Raw genomic sequence first — 24,130 nt, 5'->3', positions numbered from 1 at the left:
GGACTTTTCTGCAATCAGTCTTGCAGCCACCCTTAGATAAGAGATGTTGGGTGTATAACACTGAAATGATGGCATTTTTGGCTAAACAAAGCAGTCTGATTCCATTTCTGTGGGGCTGTGCTGTGGTCTCCTGCCTTTTGGCTAAAGGTCTGCTAAATCTGCTTTGATTTTCTTGAATTTATAGACAACAATAGTCAGCCAGTCCTTTTCCCTGCTAATGGCTGGGTGATCTGTGTGATGGATGCTGACAGAAGGACAGAGAAAACAGCAGAACAAGGCCAGGGTTTTTATTTGTTTGGTTTTTCTTCTCCCTTAATGGTCTCCCTTGGGTTGTTATGTAGAAATTTAACTTCTGTCTCAAGGATATGAGTGTCAACACTGATCATGCTACAGTTGCATGGATGTTAAAATAGGAAGGGTGCTTTAACCTCCGGAGTTCAGATCATGACACAACAAAATGAATCTCTCTGCAGCTGCCCAGTTATGGATTTCCTCAGGTTTTCATTCTCTCTGTTATTCCATAGATCCTTATTTATGAAAAATGTGATACCTGTCGACTTTTTAGGAAAAGCAATCCATCAAAATTATATTTCATATTAATGAGTGCACTTCTACCACGTTTCCTTGTACTCATGCTCCTAAGAAGGAAGGAGAAGTCTTCAATTTATTTCCAGTTTACTTAAAAAGTAATAAAATTTGGGCTCCTTTAAGTCTTTGAGATTGTTCTTGTGACAGAGTCCTGTCCAGGACTGGGGTATTTCAAGTCCCATTTCAGAACTCTCAAACCAGTCGTGGGTTGATGCAGCCCCCAAGGTAGAGCTGGGAGCACAGAGGGCTGTGGCAGAAGAGTAATGAAATGAAATTGCAGCTTATTGATTAAAAGCCTGATAGAGAGTTCAGACATACGTAAAAGTTTCTTCATTAATCTCAATTTTTAGGGTTGAAAGTCTCTGTAAAATATTGCTAAAAAAATCTGCGAAAGGAATGTGGAAAGAGGTCAAGATAGGTGTGACCAATCAGGAGAAATGGCAACTTCTACCAAAGAATTAAATATTTGGGTTAGTCTCAAGGTATGAAGGTTAGAGAGGCCATTGCGTATTTTTATAATGAAATGATTAGTAATGGACTAAAAAAAGTAATAATTAGGAACCAAACTCAGTGTTCATTCTCAACAGAGACTGAACAAAAGCCCGCCAATTTTTGTTGGGGTGGAGCAGGACTGTCAGCTTTAATCAGCCTCTGTCAAGCCTCAAATCCTGTTTGTTGGAAGAAGCTGGAAAATTTCTTTCTTTTAAGATGTTCTGGAGAATTTTCTGATAAAATGAGATATAATCAGGTATTTTAGGCACACAGACTTCTGGAACTCCCTACAATTGTGTGCACCAAGCTAAAGGTCACAGGGTAACTCAAATTCTGGATTTAAGAAATTTGGTGGTCTGTAAAACACACAAAAGAAGGGCAGATGTAGAAGGCCTCATCTTTTTAGTGTTTATGTTTCAATAATTTGCTTTCAGTGAAGCAAAGTAAAGAAAATATCTGAATTACAGCCTGGTGAGTTTGGACTCTGTTCTTTTATAGGATTTTTCATCCTTGTCCCCTGGGTCGATACTGTAATGACTGGACAGAACTGTAATTTTGGGGGGAAAAAGAAAGAAACCTCAGCTCAAGGGAAGAAATTTTGATTATTTTGCCCTGGAGATGATGGTGGGAAGCTGATCTCTGACATCCCTCTATGGTGTAACATCACTGTAGTGCATCTTTGGGGTGGTTTCTGCTATAAAAAAGGCTTCCTCCAGCTCTGGAAGTGATGCAGGAATGGGTGCTGGATCCTGGGTCTGTGCTGGGATATGTTCCTTTGCTGATCACCTACTGCTTTTAGAGCATTTCATTTAGATTATTTTCTTTTCACATCTGCTTTATTTAATGCTGAGTGTCTGAAGTCTGAATGTCCTTAGGTTTTTTTCCCAGCTGTGTTTTTGATTAAATTGATAACACAGTTTTCAGTTGGCATTCCTTGCAAAAACTGTGCTGTATAAAATCAATTCTACATGAAGACATAAATTTTCTAAAGCTTCTAGAGGTGTAGAATGGGTCTTCAGTGCCAGTACAACCCCAAAGAGTGGGTGGATATGTGGTGTGTAGGAAGGCAGTGAATGAAAGAAACCCCAAACCTGTTTTACAGTGGGGAATAGGAGCCTTGAGAGCATAAATGGCCAATGAAAAATAACCTTTCATTTGAGCACTGGAAGCAAAACAAAATAAATTCACGGTAGCACCAGCAGGGCGTGAGAGAGAGTTCTGAGAACTGGTGGCTGGGACGGACTTTAGTGGAAAAATCTCTGTGCAGGCAGAGACTGAGGCTCATACAGAGGCTCTGGTGGCAGAGCAGGAAGGTTTCCTTTGCAGGACCTGCTGCAGTCCTCCAGAAGTCACTGATGGAGTCATTTCATTATTTAATGGGGCTGAATTAATTCCTTTGAAGCAGTTTTGTTGCTGTCAGGAGTTCATTTGGCTTTGCTGGAGCCATTTCCACGAGGAGCAGGGGAAAGCAGGCTTGGTATCAATTGTACACTGAATAACTGTGCTCTGCAGCAGGGGCTGGAGGTACTTTAATTCACAACTCTCATTTCAGTTCCCCTCATTATACCAGTACAACCTGGAAAAAAAAACCAACGGCCAATTTGTGCAAGATTCTGTTTGGTAGAAGTCCTAAGTAGGCTTATTGTAGAACTGAAATTAATGATAATTTGTGCTTATTTAATAAAAATTCCTCTTGTAACAAGGCTTTTGTTGCCTTCAAATATTCAACAGTGTCTACGTGAGGCAGAGAGTCCTTTTTATTTATCCTGCCTGATAACAAAACTGGTACAGGGAGTCTCAGCTGACTGGAGGCCCAGGTCCATGCTGAAAGACTGAAACAGTTGTTAAGGGATCATAAGAGATAGCTTCCTGTGGTGTTTTTTTTTTTTTTAATGTTTTCAATTTGTAATATTTTTAAAATAATACTTTAACTTAATTGTCTTAATGCCATCCTATTAGCAGGGGAAATAAATCTTTGTCTGAAAACAGAGACTGAATGAAGCATCCAATGTCTCATCTGTGTGTGCTCATCATGAATGAATTATCCCAGAATCACAGAGTGGTTTGGCTTGGAAATGACCCTAAAGACCATTTTATTCCAGCTCCTTCCATGGGTAGGGACTCCTTCCACGATCCCAAGTTGCTCCAAGCCCCGTCCAACCTGGCCTTGGACACTTCCAGGGGTCCAGGGGCAGCCACAGCTTCTCTGGAGATGGACAGATTAACTTCAGGCAATTTGAAATCCATCAAGAAATGTAGGGATGAAGTCAGGAATACTTTCAAACAAGACTTTAGCTACAAAGTTCAGTTTCTCTTTCTTTATCTACTTTTGGATTCCTGGTATTAAACAAAAGTTTCACACTTTGGAAGGTGCCAACCAGCTTTTGTTCAGATGGTGTTCGTCCTTAGTTCCTTCTGCATCTTGTGCATTCTGGATAATTAAGCTTCAAAGTCAGTGTGGGGTTTTTTTAAGTGAGTGTGAGTTTAGGCATTGTTGGGTGCGTTTAATCAGCTTTGTTGGCTGCTGGATAGAGAACCCATTCCTCGTTCTGCTCCGTGAGGATTATGTTCACAAATGGATGGACATTTTGGCTTTGACATGAAAAGATGCCACAACTGGGCCACACTTGATTTATTTCACACATCTGGAGACCTCTGCAGAGCAGGTTATGGTTTTCCTTCTCAACTCTTCTCCCCTTGCAGAGCTTTGCCGTGAAGTTTTCCTTCTCTGTGATCAGTTGTTGCTCTGCTGCTCCCAGCACAGAGTTCGCAGAACCGTAGTCTCAAAATAACCCCTCTCAGATGATTTTGCTCAGACTCAAAGGAAAATTCCCTAAATCTACTTCCAGTCCTGCTTTATCAAGGAACGGTATCAGGGAATACAGATGGATCTGGTTATGCACCTTGTACTCACTAAAATGTGACACTTCTCTGCTTTTCCCTCCCTCCTTTGGGGTTCTTTGTGGGGCCCAGGTAGAACTTTATCTACAGCCAACTAAAGCCCAAGTGGGGCAGTAATGCTCCCTATGGGAGGGTGGGAACTGCGAATTCCCTGGTTTTAATTCCCAGAGAACCAGCTGTATGCCACCTTCCAGCTGCACGAGGAGTGAACAGAGCCTGGGCTTTGCTGATCTCTCTGCCCTGGCTGAGAGTGATCACCCTTTCTCCTGTATTGCAAACCCTCCAGCAGCAGGTTGTGAGATGGGAGTTGCCAGAATCTCAGGTGACAGTTCAGAGAAAACAGTCAAATTATGAATAAATCCTAATTTTTTTTGACTAATCGCGAATCTGTTATTTGCCTGGACTTTAAGGACTGTGAAATGCAAGTCTTGTGATTCTGCTCTGGTGAAATCTGGTTCATTACATTGCTGTTAACTTTCCTGCCAGTAGAAGCCCGAATGAAATCAGATGTCAGAATACTTGGGGATGATATCTGCATTCTAACACACTGTGAAAATATTTACAAGCTTCCAAGATGAGACTTTTCCTGATTAGGGAAATCAAAGAATAGTTTTCCCAGCAGGCCTGCAGTTAGCTCATCCAAATTGCTTCTGTTTTAATTGGCATGCGTTTCCTCTAAGCAGCTAGGAGATGAAAAATATTTGACTTGGGCTCTACAGGACTGGAAGGCTCTTCCCCCAGACACAGCCACTCTGGTAAAAAAAACCAAACAGCAGCCAGCTCAAGTTTATATTGCATTTGTACAACAAAAATGCATCTTTGACAAGATCCCAGACCAAGGTGCAGACTGATATTCTGACTTTTTATTGAGGAAAATAAGGATGGTGTTTTACTCAGGTGTTCTGGGGTATGAAGTCTTTTGTTACCTGAGTTGTATCTAAGTGGGCTGCGATTTTATCTCTGCTCCACAGCATTCTGTTGTTTTCAAACTGCATTTTGGGACATCTTTTACTCAGTTTTCTAGTTTCAGAAGCATTGGGAAGACTAAGTAAAAACAACCTTCATTAGAAGTGACTGCTTTTGTCTGGGAGAACAGACAACATTGTGCCTGAAATTAATTTACTGGAGTTTTTGTTTCTCTTTTGCTGAACCTGTCTGAGGAGGGAGGTTTTCCCTAAAAGTTGTTCTCACGGGGAATGATGAGACCAAACCTGCCTCGTGGAGGAGGAGGTGATCCTGCTCTAGGATGGTGTGGAAAGCTGCACTCTCAGGATTTGGGGGTGGTGTCCTTTTATGTTCCAGGAGACTTTTGGTTATGAATTATACTGCTGAAGCCCACCATGGATAGACCAGTGAAAGCAGCACCCAGAGCCTGAAATCCAGTTCACTTTATTTGTTGGGTCATTAGGATATTAGATAATTTTGATTGAAAAATGTGCCAGTATCACCTCCTTTAATCAGGGTTTCCTGGTAGTTCACCTAGAACATGTGTACATCCTGAAAATATCAATGTTGTGTGTTTTGTAAAATAATCCCTTCCCTCAGCTCCACCCAAAAGGACAGCAAACAAAAAAACCCCACCCAAACCCAGTGTAATACTGGGGTTTCTTGAGGATGAGACTCCTAATTTCCCCCTCCTTGTGGTAACTGGATGTATTTTGGAGATGCAAAGCCCCATGATGGGAATATTGCCATGTGCCAGCCACAGCTTTTCTATTCCCCAGCTTTTGGTAAAGGAATATTCAATATTCACCACTTAGGAGGGGTGAGGTGGTCGCGTGTCAGTCCTGCCAGCCTGGCAAGGGGCCTGGGCTTTTCCTAGGAGAGATTCTGGGATGGAATGCAGCCTGAGTATCCTGTTCCATGGGATTAGGGAGCTGCATTAGCGGGGAATAATGTCAGTCGCGCTCTGTGCCCGCTGCGTTTCACCATCTGCCTCTCAGAAACGTGAGGAGGGGTTTCCCTGGTGGCACGGCATTAGGTGAGTCATGAGCAGCACAGACTCCCAGTGATTTGGTTTTGAAGCTCTGGAGGAAGTGTGAACTTCATATTTATTGTTTATTGATTAATATTTTATCGGATGTGAAATTAAAGATTAAACAGGTAAATGGCTCATGCTGAAAAGCTGTCTTGCTGTGGCTGACAAATGACAATGGATTTCTAAGAATAGGGGAAAATATATTAATTTATAGGGATAGCACAGGGAGCCTAAAGAGATGCTTTGATTGAGAGGGGTGGACACATCCCACAGAAAGATCATGGAGAAAATGGCTTTGATGCTATGTTTAGTACCCTTTGCATCACAAATGAAATTGGTAGATGGTTCTCTTTGGAAAATACTCAAAATTGTCTTTTCTCTGTGGTGTCATGGAGCAGTTTAAGAGCAATTTTATTTTATTGGAGCAATGTTTAAAAAGATTTTTTTATCAGAGCAATGTTTTTGCTGCGTTCTTTTTTTCTTAAAATCATGGCTGTTTGAGATGCCCAGATTTCAAAACCCTGAACTGCGCTTAGGAACAGATTTAATTTTTTTTTTTTCTTACCACTGGAAGTAAAGAGCAGCCTGTTATTTCAGCTAGTTGTTATTATTACCGTTGCCTCAGTCTTTTTGACAATCAGATCTCAGTCTGTATTTTGCTGTTGCTGACAGAGCTGGGATGCTGCTGCTAGGAAGGAGGAGCACGCTGGCAGCGGAGGCCGTGGTGATTCGCTGCCTCCTGGGATGAAACCTGCCTGACTGGGCATCTGTGACATTTCTGGCCTGCAATTTTTTCCCAAATAATGCTGCAGGCTGATGCTATTTCTGTTCAGAATACTGATCCATCCTGTTTACAAACAGCCAAAGCAATAGTGTGAGTAAGGCCTTTTTTTCCTGCTGTATATGGAATTACCTAGGGATGGATTGAGGCTGATCAGTGGCCAAGATACAGGCGTGGAGAGCTGAGCGTGGTTCACCATCTCCTGCTTGGCATATAAAGGCCTTTTTGAATTGCTCCTTCTAGTTTCTCTTTGTTGTTTCCTGTAAAATCATTTTGTGCTGAAATTCTCATCTCGTGAATGGGAAAAGCAGTGTGTGAAAATGAGGGTGGCAGAAGTTCTTAGCACTAGAAGATACATCAGTAAACAGGATGGGTGGAAGAAATGTGTAGGAATTGGCTCGTATTTTAATTGTGGTCTGCATTATCATAGTGAAACTCATACTTCCTTTGTTTTAAAAATTTTTCCTCCACAGAAATCAAAGGAATGTTTGGGTTTGAAACTGTAAAGGAGAGGGCTGGTAGAGGTTCGCTTTTGCTAACTGAGCAAGGTAGCTCCAAATTAGTGCTCACACAGGCCTGATCTCTGTCACTGCAGAGCAATGGCAACGTCCTTAGCAGTAGAAATAGTGAAGCTACGTGTTGTGTCAACTGTAATTGGGTGGGAGATTAAAATTATTGCACAAATATAAAACCAGGACTTGAAACACATCGGGCTCCTCTTGATGTGCTTTATCTGGGCACTTGCTTCCACTGGGGATTGCTTTGCCTAGGAAGTTCAACGTGTGCCCTTTGCCTGTGACAGGTTGGTCAATCTTTAGGCTGCTGGGGTGCCCTTTGAAAGATCTTTTTTATTATGAAAACTATTCTGAGACCTCTAGATTAGACAGTGCACTCGCACTAACCCGCTTGAGGCAAAAAAGAAACCTTTAATCTCTGTTAAAACTCTGCGTGCCAAATATAATAGCTGGTTTCAGCAGTATTTAAACCAACTTCATTAGAATATGGGAAGGGGAAACGGGTTTTAAAGGCTGGCTTTAGCAAGTAATCAACTGTCTCCCAGATGGTCCAAATGGGACTCACTGAACGCTGCATGGGGAAAAAAGAAAATAAAAAAAGGGAAAAAGAAGAAGAAGAGAGAGCCCAGCACCATCCTGTGTGTGTCTGTGCCTGCTGGTGACTGGGCTCAGGGGAAGGGACCTTGTGGGTGCCTGGCTGAGGAGCAGCTCTGCCTCTTCCAATCCAGACATCCTGGTGCGTTCAGGCTGTGCTCACTTGCACAGAAGGCAAGGCAGCAAGATGTAATGTATTTAAATATATTCTGCATTTGTCGTGGTGGCTTTATAGTTTTTCCCCCAGTTTCATCACCCTTGCTCTGAAAAACAGTTTTGCTTTAACCCATTACAAAAACCGTTTAACCAGTTTTTAACCTTGGAGCCTTTGTTTTGGTCAGAGAAGCCCAGGGTGGCTGTATTGAGCAGAGCACGTACTGGGGGTGCATCCTGCACGCCGGGCTAATCGCTCACTAATTAATATTCATGGCTCATCTCATTTGGCGGCTGCTCTTGGGACTCGAGCAGTGCTGCTATTGGTGCTCGAGCTGTGGAGAGCTTTAGCTAAGGCAGAGCTGGTGTTATCCTGGGGTGGATGCTGCCGACCTGCAGCACCTCCAGGACACCCCACCGTGGAGCTGCGCGGCTCCTCTGAGATGCCAAGATCCTTTTGACAACCTCTCTGTCCCGCGTTGTAATGAGTCCTTTCTGCTTGTTCCCAAAGGTCCAGAGGAAGAAATGACCATGTAGATTCTACAGCTTGGGTGCAACATAATGGGAAATGGTGAATGGAGTGGAGCTGGTCTGCAGCCTTGAGAGCAGCCGTTCTGTGACCTCCAGTCAGTCAGGGACACCCTCCACGCCAGAGGCATCCTCCACGTCACTCGCCGGACACACGCGGGATTCTTTTTAATTTCTCCGATTGGAATTCAAGATTCCTCTCCTTCAATTTTTAAACAGTTTTAAGATTGTATCAACTACAACGAGTGGAGCAATATAACCAGCCACGATGGGTGACATGACAAATAGCGATTTTTATTCCAAGAACCAAAGAAATGAGGCCAACCATGCAGGAGAGTTTGGGTGCACACTGCAGGAACTGCGCTCCCTCATGGAACTCCGAGGGACAGAAGCAGTAGTAAAAATTAAAGAGACATATGGGGAAACAGAGGGGCTCTGCAGACATCTGAAGACATCACCAACAGAAGGTAAGCACTTTTCACTTTGCTTGAGTTAGGGGACTTAGTGTAAATGCTCTCTGGACACTGAAAGAAAAAGGTTTTGATTCAAACCTGAACAGAATCCTTATGGTGCCGCCATTGTTCCCAACAATAATAGAACAAGAGTCTTCTAAGAAGGTAAAGCAGCCCAACTATAGCTAAAGCTGGCATGAGAGTGAAAGGAGTGCTTTTTGTTCTAACAGCTACATGCATTAATTCTTCCTTCTTAAAATGACACAAAAAATCAGCATGTTTTAGGCATTGCAAAGAGACTTGAACCTCTGCTCTTGGGGGTAAGAAGGTGCAAAGCAGTTGCTCCAAAACAGCTTCTAGGTTTTTGGACATCTTGAGAGTATGAAATGACCTTTTGAGATGCACATTACGTTACTGTGTAGATCGATATATTTTTTATATTTGTAGATAAGTTAATCTTCACTTAGTATATTACCATAGATAATTTTGCTTAAATAATCAGTTTGTGATTGTATCAGTGTTTTTTATTAGTTGGACTTCTGTTGTGTGTAGAACTAAACTCCTTACTTTCTTATGTTTAATAATACCAATCATGACTTTCCAGGATCTATTTTTCTAAGTGTTTTTAGAGTCTTCTACCTGATAATCATTTATTAGTCTGGTTTCCAGTGCCTATACCAAATATCTCCCTTAATCAATAAAGCATTGACAATGGTGGAATGTTTCCCTCTCCTCACACAGTTTTCTTGATCACTAATTCTTTCTCTTTAAGTGCAAGTAAAATTCTCTTTCATTCTAAGAATTCTATTTTTGTCACTGTATTTTCATCTCCAAGCAGTATTAACACTTTTGGAAATTACACAGTCTTTCAGTCTATAATATTTCTGCAGTCTTGTAAAGTAGCCAAGATGTTCATTTTAAGTTCTTTTCTTTTTCAAGAAGATAGAAGTCTTGGCTTTGTTCCATCCTCTTCTTTCTAAAATTAATAGTTTAGTTACCTCCTCTGTTTAAATGCCTCAAAGTCTGGAATTATTGGTGTGATCATAAACATGTCAATTGTAGTGTGATACTGTAAATTACCCCAGCTGAGGGGTCCCAAGGGAGCAGCTATCAGTGTCTCAGCTTCAAGAATTCCATGTTTGCAGAAAGTCAGAGCTGAAGTGTCTGTCTGAGCCGAGCTCACGGCGGTGACTCCAGTCAAGTTTTGCCAACTCATTCTAGTGGTTACCTGGTCAATGTGAACTTCAAGGGAGATGTTAATTGCATTATGTGTTCAATTTATGACATCAGGGAAACTCAATTCCTCATCTCGGAACAGAGTGTATGGATCCAGCAGCGTGGCATGCTGACTCCAGCAGTAATCTATATCTGATACTGCAGATAAGGTAACTTTCCTCCAAGCATTACGTGCACTTCATCACTTGTGCATTAGGGAAAAACCTTTCCAGCTTCAAATGGCAATCAGCATAGCCTTGGAATCGTGAAGACTCTGCTGGGTTTTAATTTGCAAGTAGATCACATAATAGGAAATCCCAGTCGCATGAAGTTTGCATCTTACTTTTAATTGTTTTGCTTGGAAAAATTCTCTGAAATATGTCTTGTCAAACTTGGAAATTTTCATTGGAGAGAAAGTATCCATAACAGAGAAACTTTAAAAGTTTATGGCAAATATAAGCTTATATTTAGTTCTAAGTCCCAAGCCATTGTTTTTCTTGGCTCCAAGCTCAGTGAAGAGGATATTCTTGAAGATATGACTATTCTTAGAGGAAAGAAACATGATCATTTCATACGTGGAAATGGAATTTTAACATCAAGTAGACATGATTTGCAATTTAATTATTGACATACTTAGTTTTATCTTTTGATATCTGCAGCAAACTGTGGATTCCTCACTGAATACCTTTATGGAAACCCACAATTTGCTACAATGCCTGAAAATCGCGTTTCCAACCAGGCATCGTTTTTGGTGATGCAGAGTTCACCAAACTTCCTTTGCTTTTCATGCCGTGGTGTGTTGCACATCTTACATGGTTTTATGGGAAATATGGAGTAAAAATTACTGCAGGGCACTTCTTTCAAGAAACCAAACATCTGAGCAGGAGTCCTGAGTGACTGTGAAACAGTGAAAAAGACCTGACCGGACAACTTGGTTCTTCCCTGCCTTGTAAGCTCTTCCAGAATTTATCTTCGTGAAGTCCTTGTAATTTTGTGGGATAATGGCTGAAACTGTTACTGGAACAGAGGAAAAAAACGTTTCCTGGCAGCAGGGACATGCTAATTCAGTAAAATGTGGTCTAAGCTGAACTTACTGGTTTATTTAGAAAGTGAGAAGTAGTCATGAGCTCAGAGTTGACTCAATTCATTTCCCATGTTAATATTTGATGTCCTGCCTATGGATTGGTAGGATCAATCACACTTAGAAGTGCCTTTTGAAAGAGTTTTAAAGGCCTTGAACTTCTCAAGTTAAGATGTCCTATGTGTAACTCAGATGTCATTGGCACCGTTGTGAGGTTCATTTCCCAGTGACCTCCTGTCTCAATTCAGTGTGGAGCTGGGAGAGTCTGCTGAATGTTGAGTAAAATAATATTGGCATGCTGAATGAATTAATAATAATATTATGTGTTACAAGACTTCAGTCTCTCCTTTAAGTTTTCTTTGATTGCTCCTTTAGCCGTAGATGCAGGGGGGATCCCAGCTCTCAGTTATGCCTGAGGGATTTCCTGCCTTAAAGTGATTATATTATAATGAAACGCTCCCATTTAAGTGCTCATCAAAAGAACTTCCCCAAAATCTATGGAAATAATTTATATGAAAAAATACACGTGCTGACTTGAATTTTCCTTAAAATTATTTATATTCAGACTAGTTTCACTTTCATTATCCTAGAAATACCACATATAAGCAGAATCTAGCCCTGTCACTTTGCAAAACAATGCTGAATCCCCCCTTGGGCAGAGCTGGGCTGAGTTGTATAATTTTCCATGCAGTTGGAGTCTCCGAGGCCCACTGGAGCTTCAGTGATACCTTATAAAGGACAGCTGGTAAAATGGGATGAGTTAGTTAGATGAATACCAAACGAGACTGGAATCCACCCTCTCCAACACTTAGCTATATTTCTGCACAATTTTATATAGTACCCTCCAATTTACAGCAGGTTTTTCGTCTCCTTTCCCTTATAAAAATGTTTATTTCTTATCGGAGTATGTCAGTGAATTAACTTCCAAGATTTTTTGCTTAAAATACTTGGATGCTGTAATTTCCAGTGCGTGCAAAAAGTGAAGAATTCACTGCCTATAGAATCATGGAATACCCTGAGCTGGAAGGGACCCACAGGGAGTCCAGCCCCTGGCCCTGCACAGACACCTCAACAATCCCACCCTGTCCATCCCTGAGAGCATTGTCCAAAGGTTCCTGGAGCTCTGGCAGCCTTGGGAGCTCTGTGCCCATTCCCTGGAGAGCCTGGGCAGTGCCCCAGCACAGTACTGTGATGCTTTTTAAATTTTTATATGAAGGAAGTACCTTTCCGTGGTGGTATCTGTGCAACCACACCCCAAGCCAGGAGCTCCAGAAGGTGTCACACATTGGTGATGATGTTACAGCACTACAGAAGAAGTTTTTCTGTTGGTATTTAGTGGATACAGAGCTGATTAAGGTTCTAGAAATGGGCTGGTGGAGTGCACTGGGGGAGAACATTTCAGCTTTGTTTTGTTTTTTTTTTTTCTGGCTGCAGGTCTGAGGATACTATGAGAAGGTTTTATGGAAAGGCACAATATCAATTAACATTTAACTGATAAAATTTCTACTGTAGAGGCTGGCTTTTTAATCATCACAGCTGCCCTTAGCTGAGCTACCAGAGAAGTTCTCTCTCTTTTCAAATGCATGTTTGTTGTGTGGAGGATATAGACAGAGTATCAGTTAGGCCAGCTGTGGAGGTGTGTTTATTTTTCATTATTGCAATCTAAAAAGTCTTTCACCAATTTAAAGACGAGGTAAAAGATGGAGAAAGACTGAATGCAACAAAATTAACCAGCTGCTTTTAAATGCTTGTTAGTTTTGGTTCCTCACACTTGCTTCTATAAAAATACACCTTTAATAACTTAATAGTCTGTTTGGAAGCTGCTCTTGCTGGTTCACACTGAATTGCAGTCAGGTGCACCACTGTGTTCAATCAGCTACAGAGATGTGAAGAATTTGGAAAGAAATTGGGAAAGGAATGGAAAATACTTGATCCAGACAAATAGAAGTTTAAAAGAGAAATATAAAATAATTGATTCTGTGATTGTCAGAGACTGAGCTTTATAAAAACACACTGTCAAAATTGATGGTGCATGTAAAGAAATTGGTGATAGCATCATTTTCATTGTTAAAAGAACATGGTTGATCATGTAAAAACCATTAAATATTGTCCATAAATTCAAGATCTTCTTACATTATTTTACATTTAAGGTTAGGATGGATATTATTTGATTGATTTCATAATTTTTTTTTAAAGCAACATTGCCAGCTCTCTGGAATTCGATTTTAAGAGTTTCTTTGTGACATTGAGCTGAAGTACTTCGGGAGCCTTCAAAGCAGCATCTTAAAAACCCTGTACGAGCAGACCCGCTCATCGTCTCTCCGGATCACCACACTGACTAATTCCTCGTCCTTATTTGTGGTGTCAAAACATCTCTTGTAGTTCAGGCCCATTTGTCAACCCCCCAGGCCAGCAGCCAAGCTCCAAGTACACATCCAGCCCTTATTTGTACATGTTCTCCCCACACGGAAGGGTTGGTTTGAACAATGAAAACAACCCTGGCCATGTAAAAACCCCTCAGCATCGTCAGGGCCAAGGCCTCGCGGGGTTTTTTCCTACCTCACATGGGAAAAACCCCACGGACAAACCAAACTCATATTTCACCTGGTTGTTCATGCAGTGCTAAGCATGGCTGAGCTGGTGGGAACTTGGATAATTTGGCATTTTGCTGTGGTTCCATCAGTGGGCACTGGCTGCCCCCTGAGTGCCCCAGCAGGCTCCCAAGGATCTGTGTTTGGCAAAGGCAAGAGGCTGGCTAGGAACGAAGGGGGTCCTGGGTGCTCCTTCATTTGGAAATTGCAGTTGCAGAACTCCTCATGTGTATCCCAGCTGGGTTTGTTCCCCCTGGAGAAGAGAAGACCCCAGGGAGAGGCCACTGCAGCCTCCCAGTATTTGAAGGAGGCTGATAAGAATGATGGGGAAAAACTTTTTAGCAGGACCTGTTGTGAAGGAGAAGGGGGTAATGGATTTAACTGAAGGAGAGTTGATATAGATTAGATATAAGGAGAGAATTTCATATGGTGAGGATGGTAAAACACTGACTCAGGCTGCCCAGAGAGGTGGTGGATGCCCCGTCCCTGGAAATGTGCAAGGCCATGATGGGGCTCTGAGCAGCATGACCTAGCTGAAGATGTCCCTGCTCTCTGCAGGGAGTTGGACTGGACAACCTTTAAAGGTCCTTTCCCACCCAAATAATTCCATGATTCTCTGCCTTTATCTCTGGGGGAGCCAGAGGGGTGCCTGACTCCTTGGGAAGAGTGGGCAGCACAGGCTGTGCGCAGGGGCTTCCCTTCTGCACCCTCCCCGCTGGCACCCAGCGACTCCTCCTGCCCCTGCTCTCCACAGGGAAAAGCCCTGGGGCACTCTTTTTTTGTGTGGCTCTTTGCAGCTCTGTTCTGTGGGGAAGTGCTGGTCCTGTCCTAAGTCCCATGGAACACCATGGTCACAGGGGGCCTTTTGGGACTGGGAACAGCTGGAAAAGATCGAGGCGAGATGGTTGTGTGTGAATGACTCGTGGCAGGTTTGCTTTGGCACACGGGGCTGTCTCAGTCCTGCACAACAGGCCTGGCCCAGCTGTAAGGCTTGGCCTAAGGGAGGTTGTATTTGGCTCCTGTGTCCTGATGTGTCTGTGGGCCAGTGCCAGGCAGATGTGCTGCTCCAGGGGTTCCTGCACTGCACTCCTGGGACCCACAGGAGCTCTGGGGTTGGGAGGAATGGCTCTGTACATTTGACAGTCCTGCTGTAGGCAGCATGTTATATTTCCATAAAATCACATCTCCGCGCTCAATGATTTGAAAGGGGTGCATGGAGCTTTCTTGGCAATGGCAGTTCTTTTCCTTATCTACTATTTCCATTGTTTGTATAATGGAGCAGCAAACATTCTTCCAAAGGTTACCCAAACATAAGCATCTCAAATGAATGGCTCAGATTTTTCTCTGTGATAAGTCCAATTTCATTGCTCATTTTGTTTCTGGGTTCTGGCATGTCGTTCCACTTGCTGATTTACTTTGGCTTTGTTCATGTACTTGTGGAGAACTAGAGAGAGAGATATTGCATGATGCATTTTCCCCATAAAGTTTAAAAAAAAAAAGAGATACCTGCTCCTTTGAGAATCCTAAATGGCTTGCAAAAAGGTTCTCTTTGGGTAACAGGCAGTGCTTTAAAGTAAGGCCAAGAAAGGCAGAAAGTGAGTGAGCGTCTTCTGCTTTTTCTATTAGGCAGCATCAGAGATTTTCTGAGCTCGGTGATGATTTATTTATGTGATTACCCAGGACATCATCTTCCTCCCAATGATTATCTTACCTCAGCAGGTGCAACACTTAGAAAGGAGGCTATTTTCGTGCAAGCTGAATTCCCCTTTCCCCTGTAAGACAGTGCATTAAATACATGCAGGCAGAGAGTACTGACCACAGACATACATTCTGCTCTTGTACCTCAGGTTTAAATGAACAGAGTAATAAATGGGTGTGAGATTTTTGCACCTATTCTGCACAGGACTAGTGTTTGTTCATTGTAGTTTAACTCAATTACAACTACAGTGTATCGTAAGTCAAAGGAAAACCTGGCCCAGTAACTTTCTGTTATTTTTTCCTCTTTGCAAAGAGATTATCACAGGTCAACATTCTCCATAACATGTTGTGCCCCAAGTTTCTCCTTGATCTGAATGCAGTGATGCAATACAGTGAGTCAATGCCTTTCTGCTGAATTAATAAATGATGGAAAGTGTTGCCATTATATGGGGCTGTAATAAATTGATAAACTTGTAATCTCATTCTTAGCAATAGTGGTATGAGTGTGTTGGCATAATCAGCTCATTCATTGTGTGAGAAAAAGATGAGGCCAGGCCTTCAACATAATGGGCACAGTGTGCATAACGATGGGGGAAGTGACCTTTGTATTCCATAAAAGCTACGTCAGATGTCCCAATGGCAAGGTGGGATTACGGTGGTGGTGTTCCCTTGGAAAAAGGCAATTGGGCCTTTTCTTGGAGGATCAAACAGAGGTCATTCTGGGCTGGGGTGTCAGAGTGGCTCCTGTGCTGGGGAAGGCAAAGCTGGAGGTTGGATCAGTGATGGCAAAGAAAGACCTGAAGGGAGGGGTGGCTGAAGCCTTTCCTTGGTGTGTCCCTGTGCTGGGGAGCCTCTGTGAGGGCAACAGGACTGCAGAGGAAAACATCCTTGGGGAATGCCTCCTTCCTGTTTTATTGCAGGGCTCAGGGATCCATAAATATCTATAGACCGTCAGCCTTGAGTGAGAGCTGATTTATCTTCGTTTTGTTCTAGTTTTGAGAAGGCTGCAGGAAGAAAGCAAAGTCCATTACAACAAATGAATAATCCAATCGATGGAGCCAGTGTGCCCTTGATGGAATTAAGCTTTGTCTTTGCAGTGTATCAGAGACAGAGAAGGGTTTTTGCCTTATTTTGTCCATGCCCTATGAGAACAAAGAGTTGCCATGCAGTGGTTTTGTCCTGTTGGGACTGGCCCTGCTGGAAGAGCACAGCTCTTAATTCATTGTCTCAGCTGACACTTACAGGGTGCAGAAACCTGCTCCCTTTAAAGGGTCATCTTAAAATGTAGACATAAAACAGTGACTTGAATCTCTGTTAGGTGTTCCCAGACATTTTTTTACCAAGTGTCACTGCCAGCAGTGATGCTGCTTCCAGCTGAACCATGGAAATTGGGAAATTTTGCTGCTGAAGTCTTTGTTAGGATCGCCTGTGGGTTGGACAGGTGGTGACAATGCCATTCCTCACAATAATGAAATGCTGAATTTCATTTTTCTTTCATTCAGCATTGCATTTCTGTGTTTTCTGTGAAATAGGATTGTGTTATTTGTTTTGGATAAAATGGGGCAGTGGCTTCAACATGCAAGTCTCAGCTCAGCAGCCCTGCAAGTGGAATTAGCATGATTAAATGGCCATTTCTCTTTTGAAGATAACTTTTATCAACAGACCTGGGATAAGAACAGCTTTAGGTGCAGTAATGATTTCCTGCCTCCTGTGCCTTTTGCAATTACTACTCACCCCTCAAATCTAGACTGTTCAAATTTACTGTTTCCATTTGTTTTCCAAGAAGTCAGAGGTTGGTGTTTGACATGCCTGTTATTTATAAAGGTGAGTGGAAAATAAAGCCAAATATGTATTTTTGGCAGGCAGCTCAATGTGCTTCCAAGACAAACATATCTGCGTTCCCTCAGTGCTGACTTCCTTTCATGTGGTACACTTGGAGTTTCTGACTTGCCTTCTAAGTATCTCTAGAAATTATTTCTCCTCTGTCTCCCAGAGGTTTTTTTCACATCTGTGTAGGTGTTCTGGAAACTGTGCTTGAGATCCTGAAAGGTGTAAGGACAAAGCAGCCTCCCCAACATCCTGAAAAGCTGATGATTACCTCAGACATAAAGAACCTGTTTTCACAGATAATAGATGACATTCTCTGGCACAGCTTTCAGCAGGGTATAGTAACTTCCTTTTTAACTTTTAAAGAAGGAAGAAATCCTTTCTGAATGCTCATTATAAATCCCATTCCTTGTCCTTGCCTTGGAGCTGGAAAAACAATGCATTTCAATGTCCCATCCTAATTGCCAGTCCAGAACTTGGCAACACAGCCACGGATTCTATTAAATGCAGAGGATTTCAGTTGTGTAATAGAAATAGCTGGGTGTATGGAGCTGCTATTTCTGTAACAATAGCATTTACTAGCCCTTGTTTCCTCTTTGCTTTCAAATGAAATTCTTTGGAGACTGCAGATACTCTTTTCCTGTGTGGCTTGTGAGCTGAGTCAGTTCTGCTAAGACTGGCAAACCTGAGCTTCCACAGGCTGTGCTGCTCCTTTGATTTTTCCTTTTGCATTTTGTGTCAATCTCTCCTCCCCGGCACTTTCCACAGAGGAACGGTCTATTTCAGTGTGAGGGCAGCTTAGGTACAGTCCTCTGAGGTACAAAAAGTCTGAAATATGAGTGTTGGGAAGGGAAAACCAACCAAATTTATGGCGTAGTTCAAAAGCTGTCATGATTCTTTTTCTCTGATTAGCATTGGAGATGAGGGAAAATAGGGAATAGCTCACTCCTTTACAGGTGTGCTTCAAAAGGTGAGCTTGCCCTTGAAGGAGGTACAGAATAAGAGAGGAGAATTTTCTTAAAGCATCCAGTAAGTACCCCATGAACTGCAGCAGGATTTCACTTTGCCTCCATAAATGAGGGCACAGCTCCTCTGGTGCTACAGGCTGTGGATGCTGCTTGTTCAGGACCGTGGCAGCATCAGTGTGGAAGACAAATGTGTGGGAATGCTGTGGAATTGCAGGGCAGCTGAGTTGTTATAATCTGAGCATAAGCGTTAGACTGGGCACCTCAGTCAATTGTTTCCTTAAACGATACAGCAAATCCACTTGGATTTTTTGCACCATTTTCCTGGCAGTCTCGAGTGTTTGCCTCAGTTTGGAAGCTTGGGTGGCCTTTGGGGACACCGTGGGTTTCCTTGGGTTTGTCTCACTTCCGTCATGTGTTGGCCCCTTTCCTTTCCCTGCACAGGAGCTCAGTTTTAAAGGATCGAGCATTCTTTTCTGAGCCATTCCATTTTCTCTTTTCTAGTTTGCTTTTGCTTGCTTTTTAATTACAGCCTGAAGTGGTTTTGCCTTCATTAAAAAGGCCCTACAGTAATAGGAATTGCTGCATTACTATTTTGCCAGCAGGGTCATGACTGTTGTGTGGTTTTCCATGGATAGCAGAGGTCATCCAGCTTGATGTCTGCAGCTAAAATCTCTGCCTGTCCTTGAGCTGTAGTGTCATAAGTGACTTTTTGACTAAGGCACAGACTCTATCTCTCCCCACAACTTTTAGCCCATGGAAACCTGGGAGAAAATCCCTCCTGTTGGTGCTAATGAATCCAAAGAGTGAAGAGGCTGGCCCGGTCAGAACCTGTAATTTTCACTACTCAAATTGATGAGTTTTCACTGAGAGAAAAACCTCAAAAGGCTTTAAAGCCCCCCCTGTTTCCTGCAGAAATATGGTGTAAACTTGGAAAATTATGGAAGCGTTCAGGTCTGCCTCCCCTGCTGGCTTTGTGCAGCTCTCCCATGGGGGTGCTGAGTGCCTGGGCTGCTCCTTTGTTCCATTGTTTTCTCAAGCCAGTGAGTTTTTGGGTGTGTGCGGCACTGCAGGGACAGTGTGACAGAGCTCACCCTGCCTCCCTGGGGGTGTGGAACGGGTGCCCATTGAAGCATTCAGAACAATTTGCTTTCCAGACTTCAGACACAATAATCTGAGGGGACCACAGCAGTAAATTGTGGGTGATTATCAGTGGTACAGGTGCATCAAACAGGAGCGATAATGGCACCAAAATCCTCCAAAAATGGGGAAAAATAACACTCCCTAAAACTCTTTTTTTAATGCTCATAAGACATTACTTCATTCTTGACCAAGAGGTGAATGGCTGACAAAGTCCCAGCTCCACACCAATGCTGATACAAAACTTTTTTGCTTATTTATGCATTTTTAGCAAACAAAACCATTAATATTCATTGTTCTAAGTGACATGATTATCTTCATTAATTCATATTCTCTCCTCTATTGGTTATTGATATTTTGCTCTTCATACCAATTTGGTCCCCATTCTTTAGTCCTTTTATCACCTTTTTCTCCAGCTTTCCAGGCCTTAATCTCCCCTGTATCTTTCGTTACTCGAACAAAAGTCTGTGAAGAAACTTAACTAGTGCTGGCTAAAAGTGGGCACTGCTTGCAATTAATTAAAACAACTAATTAAAAATTAGTTAGAGTCATGATTTCCAACAATTCAGTGCTGTGTGAGACTGTTACACGAGAGTTGTAGTTGGCCCTAGGAAGATAAATGTGCTTATTTTTTGGAGCCTTGTCCAGCTGATGGTTCCAAGCTCTGGGTGCTGAAGGACTCTACAAATGAATTTTTAAAAATTACAGATAGCTAAGGAAACTGTGAAAATGTTGCTGGGCTTGTTCCCAAGGGAATCTCAGTGGTTGTGTTTACAGCTCATGTGCTGCAACCCCCAAAGTAAAACCCACAACCTGAACCCTCAGAAGAGAACCCTCATCCAAACCCATGGTGCACACTGAGGGATGTGCACAGTTTGTTGTGTTAGCAGAGAAATGAAAGAGTTTTAGCTGAGGAAGTGCCAAAGGTCAGTCATGTTTCCTTCAATGAGCTGTCCCTGCTGGTTTGCTTGTGTTTAGTGCTGCAGCACAGCTGAGTTTAGTTGCTTCAATAGGAAATATCAGATGGCAGAAGTCATTAAGCTCAAATTGTCTGATTCACTGTTTTGAAGTGACCCCTCAGCAGAGGACAAATACACCCAGCTCGTTAACGTGTGTCTGCACCACTGCTCCAAAACACCACGTGCAAGCTGAGAGTGAGCTGGGTTCATGCTTGGGTTGGATGTTAAATAAATGTCTTTGAAGAAACAGATTTTGTGCTTTCAGCCCTGAAGAGTGTGCATGGTGAGAGATTTGCAGAGCTTGAAAAGATTTAAAAATAACTGTTTAAGCATTTGCAATAGATAAGGGCTCTCAAGGTAAAATCAGTGTTGTTTTTTTTTTTCTTCACCAAACCTAGATGTTATTTTTAATTCCTGATGTTAATCCTGTTTAACAAGGCTATCACTGTGGCATGTTTTGCCATGAGATGCTGGCAGTTCTTTTTGCTGCCCCACTTTTCCCAAAGTATTGATGCTGACATGAATGTCTCTGCAGCTCACAGCTTAAAATTACAGAGAAAAATCGGGTGGGACTTGCTGTGGGGTGGCAATCCATGCCATTCCCTGGATGGGAACATCTTTGTGTCTGCTCTTCTGCTCTCTCCTGTCAATGTTCCCACGCTCAGTAGCTGCTGCAAGGGACACCTCACCTTCTCTGTGGGTGTGAGATGTCCCCGTGGGGACATCCAGCCCTGCTCTGGAGTCACTTCAGCCGCTGTTCCGGGTGCAGAGGGCGCTGCTGGCATCCTTCCCTGGAGAATGCACCGGGTGCTTCTGCATCTCTCCTGTCCAGTCATGTTCGTGTTGGAACAGCAAACTGTGTTCTGAATGAGGGATTTGGAATTAAAGCCCTGAATCTGGGACCCAGTTTGCAATCCCCTGGATTTCAGTGTGATTTAGGGAGACTTTCCTCCTCTCTTGCCTTTATTTTGAGCCTCTTAACTTGCGCTGTTGCTTGACAGTCCTGAATTTTATTTGGGGGGCTTCTTCAGCTTTCCTTAAATCTTCCTTAAGAGATTCAGTTGCAGGAGGCTGCCATGCGATCTTTAAGAGAAATTTTTGGCAGCTTCATTTAGATTTGGGGGGTGGAAGGAGGAGAATAGCCTGTTTTCGTTTTGAAATATTTTGCATAAGTTCATTCTATTATTAAAAACTGATAGCACATCTTTGCTGCCTGGGACTGCCCAGGACAGTTGTAGCCTTGGTGGATTGCAAGGACTGGTGGTGGCTGACAGGAACAACAAAAATCTTAAGCTATGTAATGCCTAGGAGGTATTTATTCATCTTGCAAATTATCCACATTTTCTTGTGTTACTGAACAATTGCAGATATTGGCATGAATGGTCAGTGATAGAAATGTTGCCTTGAAAAATCTGAGTGATCTAATTGCCTTGTTATGAACATCTTAATTTTCCACATTTAAAATTCAGTATAATGTTCCCTCTTGTGGACTCTTCCATGTCTGAATTTTGCTTATAGACAACCTGAAAAAGCAAGTATCAAAATTCTGTTCTGTTGTGATTTCAGACCAAAGCATCCTTGGTTCAGTTTTCTTTGCTTTCTTCCGTTATCCTTTGATTACAATTTCTTTGCAGATACATCTTTCTGTTTTGCTCAGTTGCTTTTTGGTCTATATTTGTTTGGGGTTCTTTTTGGTTTTTTTTTTTTTTTTTTTTTGGTATTCTACTACTTCCTAATGGTCTTAAAGATCTCTAATTTTGAATTGCTTGTGAAATAATCCTTGTGGCTTCTTTTATTGACTGAGGTACCTCTTCCACCTGCAGTCTTTGGAGGTGAGCCTGTGCTTTCAGGTATTGATCAGGCCATGCCAGGTATTTGTCCAGTTTGAACTTGGCCCTTTTGGCAGAACTGCATCTGCTTTATCTGCTCTGCCCTATTTTTCCTGTTTGAACTTGGCCCTTTTGGCAGGGCTCTCTCTCCCTTATCTGCATAGGGTGTTCTGCAGGATGGTGGGGATCAGTTGAATATCCCTTGTACAACAGGGTGATTGTGGCTACTTTCGTTCTTGGCAGCAGATTCCGTGTTGACTGTTCAAGACAAATAGTTCAGGATGACTTTAGATAAATCCACCTGAGATATTAAATACAGTTGATAACACAAGGTAGATGCATTGAATGAGGAACTGGATGGTCTTCTGGGAATGGATGTACCAGTTTCCAGTTGAAACTATTTTAAGGCCAGCAGTGATCTTCAAACTGGGCTTGTGGCTTTAAAAACAAACAAAAAACCCCTACTCCAAACCCAAATTAGAGTGATTTTCATACCATTTCAAATTAGATCAGATTTTGTTTCTGAATCTTTGAAAAAAAATTTAGGTTGCTCTTTGCTGGAAAGGCTGTCAAGAGAAGTATTTATATAAGAAATTAATTTTGAAAACTTCTGCTTGTTTTCACTGGGTGAGATAATTAAATGTAAAAGTTACAGGCTGGAATTCAGTATTTTAAATGACAGGAAGATTGGTTACTTGTGTTTGTGTTTCCAGACATGCAAGAATTGGGTTTTGTTCCATTCTGTCCCCTGACTTAACCCTTATTTTATTCACATCAAAGATGAAATATCTATTTTACTTTTGGGCATATCACAAGAGTTTTCAATGTTTTCTAGAAAAGATATTATTAATTTAACATCTGGGGTTTATGACAAAGTCTTTTTGACAGATAAACTTTTATAATATTGTTAAAATTAATGCATTTTGGTGCTTTGACTCTTTGGTCAAGTGCAATAATCTACCCAGTCTAAAAAATCAAAATGTAATTATTAAAAAAAATTAGTTGTTAAAATACTTTCACATCATGATAATTGGCTTTGATAGGAACAGATTGAAGGTGATAAGATTTAATATTAGCAGATACTCTTCTGTTTAAAATATCTTTATTTAAAGTCAACTCTTCCCTACTTAAAACTTCTTGAAAAGTGCTCGAGGTAATTTTGGTTTGAGAACTGGGAGGAACTCTGGAATGACAATTTATAGAACCTTAATCAGTTGTGCTGATTAATCAGTGTGTAAAGCCAAGGAAGCCAGGGAGTATTTCTGCTGGTGAGCAGAGACATTCTCACAGGACTTCTTTACAAATCCAAGTTTAGAGCAATGCTCCTGCTTTTCCCGCATCACAGCAGACTAATGGTGCCCAATTGATAAACACAAAGCGACAGGAAAAAATAATAATTTAAAAGTAGCCAGAAGTGTTTCAAAATACCCCAGCCTGTAGTACTCTGGAAGTGTTATAAAGGTTGGGGAAGCAGGAAAGGAAGTGTTAGGAAGTGAAAGTGAAATGTGTGGGTAATCCAAGGATTCAGGCGCATTGCTAACCAGAGGAGCTGCGTGAGCGTTGGTAGCGCGTGCTGGCAGGAGTCAAGACCAGATAATAGTGTGGCAATGGAGTGTGAGGCTGGGGACAGAGCTCCCTCGCTGGAGAGCCAAGCACTGGTTTGTTCAGTACCCCATAACTCATTAACGGGAGCTGCGAGCAGCGCTAATTAACGAGCATGGCCGTATCTCACCTGACGTTGTGCTTGATATTGAGTCGGTGCGTGCGAGTAAGGTGAGCTGGCAGGCAAAATTAATTAATGCATTCATCCCTGTTAGCAAAGGTCTTGTTCTACAGCTCGTGC

At 42.2% G+C, this 24,130-nt stretch overlaps 1 protein-coding gene across 14 annotated transcripts in view; it reads left to right on the top strand.

Moving 5' to 3' along the window:
• The window catches only part of ATP2B2 (ATPase plasma membrane Ca2+ transporting 2), a 382,727-nt gene that overhangs the window by 215,786 nt on the left and 142,811 nt on the right, over positions 1–24,130 (top strand). For all 14 annotated transcript variants that reach the window (XM_042026756.1, XM_042026753.1, XM_042026757.1 and 11 more), the window contains one exon: positions 8,514–8,997. In XM_042026756.1, coding sequence (XP_041882690.1) covers positions 8,799–8,997 — 199 coding nt within the window. In that variant the 5' untranslated portion in view covers positions 8,514–8,798. The remainder of the gene's footprint in view (positions 1–8,513; positions 8,998–24,130) is intronic.

Source organism: Corvus kubaryi, unplaced genomic scaffold (assembly GCF_017639235.1).
Source record: "Corvus kubaryi isolate FWS band 111438036 unplaced genomic scaffold, C.kubaryi_AGA036_p1.0 37285, whole genome shotgun sequence".
Classification (NCBI taxonomy): Eukaryota; Metazoa; Chordata; class Aves; order Passeriformes; family Corvidae; genus Corvus; species Corvus kubaryi.
The sequence above is the reverse complement of the archived record's forward strand: the minus strand, read 5'-3'. Positions and strand labels throughout refer to the sequence as shown.